General features: G+C 43.9%; 1 protein-coding gene across 1 annotated transcript; it reads right to left on the reverse strand.

Annotated features, from left to right (window-relative positions):
- Positions 1 to 9,382: 9,382 nt before the first annotated feature.
- LOC118415127 (potassium voltage-gated channel subfamily D member 2-like) lies at positions 9,383 to 11,734 on the reverse strand. Its single transcript, XM_035819490.1, has one exon. It carries the CDS (start codon positions 11,488 to 11,490, stop codon positions 10,018 to 10,020), a length of 1,473 nt encoding a protein of 490 aa, XP_035675383.1. The 5' UTR covers positions 11,491 to 11,734; the 3' UTR covers positions 9,383 to 10,017.
- Between the last annotated feature and the right edge of the window lie 203 nt (positions 11,735 to 11,937).

The following is an 11,937-nucleotide window of genomic DNA, read 5'->3' on the forward strand; positions in this document are numbered from 1 at the left end:
TTTGATGAATCGCTGCGATAGCATTTTCCTTTGTAGCGGCGCGGTAGTGGAACCTAGTATGGCACATGTACATACACTAGTAAGAGTAAATCAGACACTTGCCGATCCCACGGGGGAAAAGAGCACAGTTCTCATTTCGTACTATGCCCATAAGCAATAAAGCAAGAGTTCACCAAACTTTAGATCATTGTTTCATATATTACAGACAGTGCCCTTCAGAACAGTAGATAAGAGAATAGAGAAACTTTGATAAGAAAGAAGTCAGGGCTGTGATCAGAGCTCACTGTGGTTCATTTATGGTGTTCCATAAGCCAATAAATACGTTGTAATGATATTTGGTGAAGACACTCTATGTACTTCAACCCGAACGACATACTAGTAGGTTTTCATATTCCATGACATGTTCGTACATAGGAATACGGTTGAGCTCAAGATTGTATGGCCTAGCACTGTTCTGGGCTGGTCTAGTCACTGGATGTTTGTATTTTCAAGCAAAATGTCATGAATGTGAAACAATCTTCTCCAGTCGTTATATACTAGTACCATGAGACCATGTAAAATAGACCAAAGAAACCTGCAATTATTCATTCCCATTGTTCATGCCGCTTGTTTCATGTCAAGTCCAGAACTAGGTCACTGAGTTTATATAGCGTGACAAGACCCATGTTTGGATATGTTTCCTGTCTCCACAAAGGACATCTCATTATTACCATTATCTAGCAACATATCCTCTTTATGTCATGTAAGGCTATGAGACAGAATGAATAACAAGGTTAAAGGCAATTCGTCTCCCAAAACTGATGTTGAATTTGAAATGTTGGAATCATGACAAGGTTTCTTGGTGTGAAACTTGTGGTCGATTCCGTGTCCGCTGAGGTTTGCTTCATTACCCGTTACAGATATGATGTATGTATGGTGCGCGCTCAGGGATTGTAGTCTGTGCCGGAGGCGCGTAGAAAAATCCCAGCTAAGCGTAAGTGAGTCCTGGCAAATGGTGCATGGGATACATGCAGACTGTTGTAGTCATATCAGCACATGAAAGCATGGACGAACAAGGGAGAACGTTCATGAGAAAGATGGCCTTTATTGTGACCCGTGAAGTCCCGTTCCACAAGTGATTGAATCAATTTTTTGCGGGTTCTCATTTTTAACATAGATAATATTTTGCAACGCACCATGCGCCGACGTGGATTAGAATGCCAGCACGTTATGTAGAAAATAGCAAATCTGATTGGACCAAACTAAGTAAAAATGGAAAACTGTGCAAATAAACAAGTCGATTTTATCACGTATCTCAAGCGTGGCAAATATGACGACTCATAAACAAGCTCTGTTTTATTAAAGTTTCTAGACGTTAAATCAATGAGGTTTTATCAAGATAAACGTGTCGTACAAAAAAGTTGATAATTCTTCTCCGTTTTCTCAAAATTACACCATTTTTTTACCAACCTTCCATTTTATTTCGCACCACATGCCGTGTTGTTAGCGCCGCTGGCTAGACCCTGCTGCCAGCTTGTGAGAGGAAAGTCTTTCGTCTCCGCCGGTAGAAATGTGTTAGTGACGTACATGTGCCGCTGGCTAACAACTCGTGCGTCTGCGATCACGTATGGCAACATAAGACTCGGGATCCCAGGGGGCTGAACGCCTTCTGAGTCAGAGCTTAGAACAGCTATCTGCCCGAACCAGTCTCACAGCTTGTCTTCTTAACCGCACCATTTGTCAATGTTGTGACGTTAGAACTGTCCCTCGAGCTTTGTGTATTGGACAGGATTGTGACAAGACTTTACATTTTGAAGCGAAGCTAGACCAGACAACTTGAATGTGATACAATACAACACAACAGGACACCTAGGAAAATAAAGTGAGCTTTTCACATCCTTGGGAAAGCAAAAAACGAACAGTGTTGTATATTTGGTTATTCATATCTCGTTACAATCACAGAGGAAGTCAACGCGCTCTTCGGCGTTCGTTAGTGTGTATGGACACAATAAGTTGGTCTGACCATTTTCATGTTGAATTGTTACTGCGTTGGTGCCGCCAAGGAGCTTTCATCAAGAAAAAAAGCTGATAAAAGCTCCTTGGTGCCGCATAGCCTTGGAAAGAAGTGTTTAAGTGTTTGCCTCCCTGTGGGTTCCCTCAAGCTGCAGATAAGACCCATATTCATCATTCAGAGGAAACGGTGTAACAGTAAGCTCCGTAGTAAGCTTACCTGACAGAGTATTACTACTTTTCACGTTACAGATCAAGTCTACCTTCTGCGACCTTCTCCTTCTCCTCACAGCAAACGAGGTGAATGACCTGGACCAGACAAATGTCACAAAGATTAATTAATGGTAAAGTAGAAGACGTCAGGTGGTGTTCGATCGATGTAGCAAGTGGCAGGACAGAGATATGGGGCTGGTCCCTATATATATATATATATATACGTATACAGGTATAAATGTACTTGGGAACAAACAGCAGTAGTTAGTTAGGTAAGTCCATATTAGAATGAACGTTATCTATTTGTTTGCATTTGTCACCTGTTCTTCTCATAGATACACTCACAGATTTTCTTAATGTTAGATGTTGAAGCTGAGGATGAGTCACACGTATTGACAAAAGCCTTCTCTAAAGGATTCATGACTTCAAATCGATGCGAGTGAAATCGTACAGAGCGTGTTTTATTGCTCGCTATCCATACAAAACTAAAACGTAAATCGACCCTTGCCCAACACATATCACCTTCATGGACCATAAACCTTTACTGACGACATTAACCCCAATGTTCGATTGGTTCGAGTAGTGAACTACTTCTTGTAGAATTCTAATTCGAACATTGACCTTTTGAGTCTCTAAGCGTAAAATTGGCAATTATTCAGTCACTTCCGTCCAATGTCTTGCTGGAGTGGGCAATTCTAATCAGCCATACTGATTTGATTATATGGATGACATTCACACGCGCATCAATTTTGTTCTGTTTCCAACAAAAAGTATGCGACCATACTGAATCGTACGAAGAAGCTTGAGAATTGTGAAAACAATATCGGAAGACGTCAGATACTTTGTCGAATAATGCGTCCTTACTTGTCTGAAACTGCACTGATTTTGGTGCAAACTTATTCCTAGCACAAATGTATTTCAATGTATGAGCGAATTCCAGTTAGATTCGGAAATAACTTTTTCGCTCAACTTTATTTTTCTTTCACACGCTCGCATTAATTTTGGCATGCGCAGATGATGCCATCCATATAATCAAATCAGCATGGCTTAAGACAATACGTTTTGTTCAAACAGTTAATGCATATGGGCATTTACTTGTTTTGTGTGTATTCATGTGAAAGAATACGGCATACAGCCCCGTATATCACGAGTAATTGTTGTATAAAGCACTCTGCGGAGCCATTTGATATGGTTACTAATGCTGCAAATGTGCAGATAAACCCGCGAACCACCGGAGTAAACGTATATCTGCTGTTGAATTATGCACATAGACATAAGTTTGTTTTTGTTACTACAATATCTTTATCTGTATTTGTCCGTTCGTGAAACAGTCCTTTGCCATGGCAGCCCAGTTATGTGGTTCTTGCCTGTTCTGGAATGTTATCGTGTCTTCTCAAAAGCAAGTACATCTAGTTTTCTGTCTGTTCTATTCCTCTAGATCTAAGAATCACATTTACATGTAAATCCAGGAATTTGCATCGTATTGTTTTCGGATAGTTTTGGGCCTTCATCTGTCGAATGAAGACAAGATAAGTGTACACATAAGCATACAGACACCAAGTACCCCTTCCACTTCCCAGTCCCAGCAATCAAAACCACACTTGTCAGCTGTACACGTATTGACAGGGACTAGAGAATCAATGTTGGTGATCGCAAACCTTTCGCCTTTGCTCTACATCATATATGTATGTAGGTCATAGAGTCAACGACCAATCAAAGATGGAAGGTATGACTTGACAGGCGAAAATTAAAATCCGTATTTTGCCAATACCAGTAGTCCTCCAAGTCTTTAGGAATAATGAAATAAACTTTATATTTTGAGTTGTTTTAACGTTTATTTTAGGGTACACTTGGGCATATGATAAACTCCATAGATTATTTGATCATCCTAACTTATTCTCCAAGCAGAGGTCGGGTCGCGGAGATAGTAGTGGTCGGGGTTTTTACTGGCTCGCTTCTACAGCAGAGAGACCTTAGTGTTAACAACGGCAGTTGTAGAACTTTGTCAATGTCAACTTTGTAATGTAATAAAACAAGTTATTCACTGTCATTGTCATTACCTCACCTATTCCGGGCATGTCGTCTTATCTACTCCGTAATGTCTCGGACCCTCAGGTTGACCATTTTCTGCCCTTTTCCTGAACAAGAATACTTGCTAAGTGCCCCTGAGGAACAAACCCATACTTCATGTTTACCTATCAGATCTGGTCGTCGCCAGAACTAATCAACAACTTCCAAATACAATGTCCGGTCATTTATCTCAGTCCACTTAATAGGACTGTGGACAACACTCATGTTCGCTTCCTGTTAATTTGATCGTAATCAACAAGCTACTGTCATTTCCTAGTCTATTTTCGCCCCTTGAAATGCCCCTAACAGGGGTTGGGTTTTTTATTGCCCGCGATAACAATCTAAAGCTCAGCAGTTTGTGAACCTCACGATATACAAGCTGCCACAGGCTAGAAGTGTAGTCGCGCAACCAGACTGCAAATGCCGTGAAATAGTTCTCCCGTTAGCAGGACTGCGGAAATCGCTCGATGTGCAGTTTTCTTACGCCTTAGTTTCACAAAACACTTTCGATACCGATCAAACCCAATGGAACGCAGGTTTTTAAATGACACAATAAGATGGATAGTCTGTCTCTCCGGCAGACACCCCTGCCGACCATGGCAGACAAGCCTGGCCAGGGTTTGCTTTGTTAGCGCTTCGATCACAGACCGGCGTCTATGCCCACGGGCCAGGTGATGAAACAAAGCCCCGAATTCATGAAAATCTTTAAACCTTTTTATCTTCATTACTACTTCAAGGGCAAGTACTGCAGAGTTGCTATGCTCTTTTGAGACTCTTTTGACTTTTCGTTCGTCGGCTGAATCGATCCAAATAGTCTCGTGTGAGGATTATTCTTGGTGATCCTATCTCTGCATATTGCTGCTTGTTTCCTCTGGATTGATAGCTTCCGTACAGCAACAGTGTTCCCCAGGGATAGCCTCTATATCATAGCGGCTGCGCGTTCGATCGTCGTTAGAACGACCGTGTAATAAGAGCCTTTCAACCGTGATGGCCGCGATGGCCCTTCCTCCAACCACCCGATAATTTTCTGCTTCCCCCGTTGTAATCTATCTTTTTGCCGCGCGGCAATATGCATCAAACTTACCAGGATGTGCTCGCCAGGTCGGAAAACAAGGGCTATTCTAATTTTTCAAAGGATTTACTTTCTCGACCAAAGATTCACTAATGTAATAATTTAATCCAATTATGTTAATCCTATATTACAAATTAGCTTTTGTAATACAGCATTTTGTTGATAAAATTTAATGTTGTAGCCGGCAACGCCGCAGTACCATGGCAGCAGTATGTATGATTGAAGTTAAGGTTTTGCTGTTTATCATAGATATAGTGTTGCTCAATTTGATGACATGAGGTGGTATAAGAGCGTGTGTTGATGAAGATAACCTGGTCCTGTGGGAGAGTCCAGTTAATCAGGGATCAGACAGATGCCAAAGGTCGCGCTCATTGATGAGTGATGCAAATGTGTGCCCCCTTGCTGAATGCGATACCAAATCACTAACGATGGCAGTCGTATTTGCTTACCACAAAATTTAATTTGTATGGAAATTGTTCAATTTGACGCGTGGGTAAAAAGTTAACATATAAAAAGGAACAGTAGACATAATTTGGACAAAATACAGTCTTAATAATGCATTAGTTTAAAAATGCTCCCTGTATCTTATCAGAAAGCCCATATCTATCGTTATGCGTCCAATAATCAGGAAAATGTCCATAAAACGACGATGAAACGTGAAAACACCATATCAAGTTTAATGATGCATAACGCACAATAAAACGTCCTGAACGATATTCTCACGCCATGAGATCGAAAGGTCTAAGACGTTATGGCCATTTCTTAAAGGAATCCCTCGGCACACACGTTATAGCACCTTTGAGCATCGTTGATGAAGTCATCGAGTATCCATCACTCGGCACAAGTGCGGGGACCAGGACGACGTGCGTGGGGGCTGTCGATGGGAGAGGTCAACTCTAAATGTGTACGGTAATGCCACCTCTGGGCAGGCAGTGTTTGTGAAATGTGGCGATTGGCTCCAGTCAATGTGCGTTACGGTGCGTGGGTTTAGTGAGAGCCCACTCCTGGCAGGGGGGAAGGCGAGTGCTAAAGCAACTTAAGTCCATACTTTTGCAGCTTCAGGGGCAGATGAGGACGTGCCAATTTGGGAAGGCCGGATTCTTCTCCTTACGCAAGACAAATTGCAGTACTTTAGCCAGAGTGTGTATAGGAACGAAAATTGCTGTCTGCGTCCACAGTGTGTGTAGAAATGGCTTTTTTACGACGTGATTGGGACGTTGCGACAAGTCTTGCACGGTGCTGTAATAGTTTCACTTCAGTCCATCGGTCATAGCTGACCCAATATCATTTATTTCATCGATTTATAGTGGTTAGTTCAGTGTACAACAATACCGATGTGTCGCATTCCTCAACGAGACATCCAGATTTGTAGCTCAGATTGTAACACTATTGTACAGGGAAGTGGCATGGCGACCGTGTGTCAGACAGAAACGATAATGTCCGTTAACTACATGTGACTTCAGTTGGAGTGGGCCCAACCTATCCGCCATTCTATCTCATGGTGACCAAACAGACATAGAACTGCAGAAGAAGGTCTATTTTTGAGAGTCCCCACCCTCGGCACTATTGCAGGCGCATTTGAAATCATTTTTTTTTATTCCCATATGAACGGCTGCTCCAGGCGCTCCAATTATGACATATGGCTGCGAGTTCCAGCAAAAGGGGAAAAGGGCATGAAAGGTCAACTTAAATAGAATAAAAGATGCATGTGAGTCTGAATAAGAGTTAATTGAAGGAGGACTCCAGTGCTTGTTGCTCATTGATTGGCAACTGTTCATCGTAGGAAACAGCCATTTCAGGTACAACTGAGGTCCCCATGATGGCAATCTCTGGAGTGGAAACATGGCCTCAGATAATCCCTTTTATGGGTTGTTTATGGTTCCGCCATAACTCTGAGGTATCAACAATTCATCTAAATCCATCACATGTACATCCAGGGCGGCCTCGGCTCAATTAATCCATCCAAAGGGCAGGAAATGATGGGCAGAAACAAACTCCTGGAGAGTTTTATGCCCTCTCTGGGATGGATTGTTGCGGGGCAAAAGGAGTGTCAGGAGCTTCAGGCTGCAGATGAGCATGTGGCAATTTGAAAAGGCCGGCTTCCCCTCCCCTTGTTAACGTCGATCACATGAAGGCGAAAATACCACTGCTGACCTTTCACAGTAAACTTGTCTCCCGCCACTTTAGAATGGCACTTCCTTGACAGTATTGACCAAAACATCAAACTGAAGACCTTGTACTGTGGCATGGGTCAACAGATTTCCATATCGACTCAATCACTGATTACCCATGAGTAAGGCCATGTCTGATGTCTGACTGACTGAAGGCCATGTCGGTTTGTTTGGGCGCGCCTCAATTTCAGGCTACATACATCTAAGTAATGCCCAGTCACAAATAGTATAGGTATCTGTTTTATTAGACTCCCATTTTTACAACTTTTATATATAACAAAAAGAGAATTTCCACCGTAAATGCCCTGGAGAGTTTATATTAGTGGCATACTATACATCGTATCTAAATGGATTTCCCTCAGAAGTAATTGATATTGCCGGAAAGCTAGAAATCATGTGTATTTTTAACCGATGATACAAGATAAGAAAGAAACGTCCCTCCATATGCCATTTTGGAAACCAACCTCGGGACAAAACATTACAACTCTACTCAAGAGGGACCATTAGTGCAGTGGTGCTGCCAAAGGATATCCGGAAGCAAGATACAGGCCTAAATCAGCCTGCAAGCAAATACACAACTTTATCAGCATTTGGTTCATGTTTTCAAAGTAGATTGTTAGCAATCAAAACTTTCTTCAGAACATATTGAACCAAACAAAAGTTTGATTAGATGAGAAATACATATTGATCTCACTAGTGTTATTAAACTTGGAACAAATGTTTAGGTGACGCATTGCTATTTCTAGATGTCCTTAGAAATGTTTATGCCAAAAAAGGTTTCAAAAATGGAAAACCCTGTCGCCCCAACAAAAAGCTCAGAATCCGTTGTGAGTAAGATTGAAAGTAATGTTGAAATGCGGAACGGTGACGCTTGTCATGCCGATCTCCGGAACACTGCCTGACAGATACTCGTATCGTTCCTCAAGAACGTTGACATTTCAGCCGCTGGAGGTGACATTCACGGAGGCAGGACTGCATTAGTGGAGATAGCAGGAAAATGAAACGCCCCTCCGTTCTGGACAATAAATGTGTTATCGGTTCTGCTCGGTGGACCGTTAAGGTTCCACGCCATGCGTCAGTGCGCCGTTCTGGTGGCGGCGTGTGGAGAAAGACTGACGCAGCTGGCCCCGGGGCGCATCTTCCTCCTCATGCGGAACGGTGCAGCAGCCTTCACACATCAGCGCCGCTCCATCAACTACAAGGCCGAACTATCTACGGTTATCTCAATACGTTTTAACAGAAGGGTGGGGCGCAGCAATCGGCACGTTTTCTATGATGTATTCCCTTTAACCGTCAAGCATGGGCGCCAGAAGAACCCATTAATAAGTAAACTCTACATCGACCGGTGTACTTTCATCTACAAGCGCACTTTGGCGTCAGACGAGTGGTCACTTTTTCTCCCGGTGGCGCCGAAATTCTTGCATAAAAGACATAACGTCCCCGGAAAATTGTCCTTTTGATGTGCTTTAGCCTTCATGTGCTTCAAGCTAAACTCTCAAAACTTGAGATATGTGACTGTTAGAATTGACATCGATTCCTGTGTAACTAATTGTACTATTAGGCCATAAGGCGGATGCGCTTTACCATGACTCCAGACAAAAATATTATTAATATATATATTAAGTTTTGCTTTGATTTGCTATTTTCTGGTTCAAATTTATCAGAAACCAAACAATTTCGTTTAAAAGACACGGTTTAGAAAGTTGAAATGAATTGCAAAGTTAGTGATTGTACCACCTAAATCTATTAATAAATCCTGATATTAGCTGTTACATCAGACTGTGATCAATAAGTAATTACCAAGGCTCCACGGATGAAAACGTCAAATTGGAATATCGTTAGGAAATAACAGGATGTCACCATGGTATTGAACACACGCCCTTTAATGCGAGAAGATATTGGTTCCGCTCATTAGGGAACAGCACGCCATTTCCGCACACAAATTGGGCAGACATATTTATTGACATACGCATTTCAATGTATTGAATGTAACATTATATAATTTGTTTCAAATAGTCACGGTGAATGCTATCTATCATGAGAGCTGATATGAGGTATTAGATATACAAGAGTCAGATTAGTAAAAAAAACTGTTCACGTCCTTGGTGCTGAAGGGGTTTCCCATGCGTCATACGTGCTTCTAACTTCTGTCTTACCGTTCTTATCTTGATAAATTGTTGCCAATTGAAAGATACGGCCTTTGGTGTTCTTATTTGTATGATATTAACACGCATGCAATGTTCTGATTGATCGGTTTGATATTTCAATCGCTGTGGCGGAACCGCAAATGATGCATAAATCAGCGTTAATGCTGTCCATCATCTCGATACAACTTCATGTATTATAGATGAGCTCTGTAATAGTATAGGGTCAGATTGTCTGTAACTGTTCTGGCTTCTTGATCCTAAAAACCTCCCCGTGATAACCATGCATGCACTTACCATGTCTATTTTTTACAATTTAAAGTTTTAATTGTACAAGATAAAAAGCGTCCCACCGACTTTAAGAACTTGTTTCATCGTAATCGAGTATGGTCTCTACGGAGAGCTCTTGGAAGGAAGCGGGAGTTGATGAGGACGCGTCCGAGCGATGTAGGTCGCGGCTCCCCTGGCGGCGTCGCGTCAGGTAAAACCCGGGTCTGGTAGTGTTCCTCAGGCAGTCTATAAGGTGTTGGTGTTGGCGGTCGAACCGCTCCCTCTCCGGGCTCTCCACCCCGCCGGTCAGCAGCGCCTTGTCGCCCTTGAAGACCTTCTCCGGCCGGTAGATGGCGTTGAAGTTGGAGACGATGACGGTGACCGGCAGCGTGAGGAGGACCACACTGCTGAGGCAGCAGAACGCCGTCACCAGCATGCCTACGATGGTGTTGGGCACCATGTCACCGTACCCGAGCGTCGTCATGGTGACGATGATGTACCAGAAGCCGGCAGGAATGCTAGTGAAGTTGGACTCGGGCCGGCCCCGCTCACAGTAGTACATCATGGTGGCGAAGATGACCACGGTCATGGCCAGCGCGAAGAGCAGGAAGCCGAGGTCGCGCATGCACGCCTTCAGCGTCTGTCCCAGCATCTGCATGCCGGAGGACGAGCGCGACAGTTTGAAGATGCGGAAAACGCGGAAGACGCGGAGGGTGACAAACACACCGTTCAACTCTTTGTTCTCAGGGATGCATAAAGCGATATAGAACGGCACAATAGACACCAAGTCAATCACGCTTAAAGGACTCTTCACATACTCTCGTCTATTTGGCGCTGCGAACAGTCGCAGGGAATACTCGATTGTAAAGTACGTAACGCAGGTAATTTCCACCACTGAAAATGTAATTCTGTACCTATCTCCGCAGCGCAGCCACTCGTCCTGTCCGCCAAAATTACGGCACCAAATTGTCTCCACAACGTTCGCCACAATGGAGGCAACGATCATGCTTCCTGTCACGTAAAACGCTACCTGGGCGACTATTCCTGACAACGGGTCGTCCAGAATACTCCACAGCCTCGCACGCACCGTGGAGAGGGTTGACGCCTCCTTGCTGCCTGTACCGGTCGCCACCTCGGACTCTATTTGCTCCAGGGCTTCCTTTTTCTCCATGTACGTCTCCCGACAACACGCGCCGACGATATCCTCTGCCATGAGGCGGAAAAAGATCAGCTCGTTATCGTAGTCCTTCACGGACTCGTTCTCGGGGTAGTGCAGGTGCCCGGTGCGATAGTACGTCAGGATGTACCTGAATATATCCGGGTCCCTGTCGAACACGTACTCGTCGGTCTCCGCGTTGTAGAAGTAGTCTTTCTCATCGCTTCCGAGCAGACTGTCCGGGAAACGGTCAAAGATTTTCCGGGACGTCACAAATAGCGTTCCGCCCACGTTAATCTTTACCCTGTGGTCTCTCCGCACAAACTGCATCTTCATCGCTGGGAAATGTTCCGGATGTACGGCAGGTTGCCGGACAGAGCACGATGCTACTTCAGCGCCGTCCATGGTGCGGAAGAACCAGGCGAAGCCCTGAGGTGTGCACTCCGCTGAAGCTCAGACCTGCTATGAGAGACTTTCAGTTCGTATTGGGCGCACCGACGGAGTCATGTGACGCAACTGCCAAAGTTGCTCAATTCAAACCATATGAATGTGATTGAGCGCGCTGATCAGGCGTGACTCCGCCGGGAGCCCTCATCGCGCCGCCGATAATGAGGCACACCACGCCGGCGTAACGTCAAATTAGTCCGCAAATACTGTTAGCTATGGCTCATGTCGATCCGCCTAGATCCATGGCGCCTCTGATCGGGCTTCAGCTGCAACTTGGCAATATGTGTTTTATAGTGCCTGTTTCACGCGTTTTTGGTTCATATCTAAATCACACAACACGACACGACTACAAGTGCATTTGGAGTTAGAACACTATGCTTGTGAGGCCTTAATACGTCCTCTTCT

This window comes from Branchiostoma floridae, chromosome 5 (assembly GCF_000003815.2).
Source record: "Branchiostoma floridae strain S238N-H82 chromosome 5, Bfl_VNyyK, whole genome shotgun sequence".
Taxonomy (NCBI): Eukaryota; Metazoa; Chordata; class Leptocardii; order Amphioxiformes; family Branchiostomatidae; genus Branchiostoma; species Branchiostoma floridae.

Excerpts from the sequence above, each read along its gene's own strand:
- LOC118415127 (XM_035819490.1), bottom strand. The coding sequence starts at position 11,490 with ATGGACGGCGCTGAAGTAGCATCGTGCTCTGTCCGGCAACCTGCCGTA.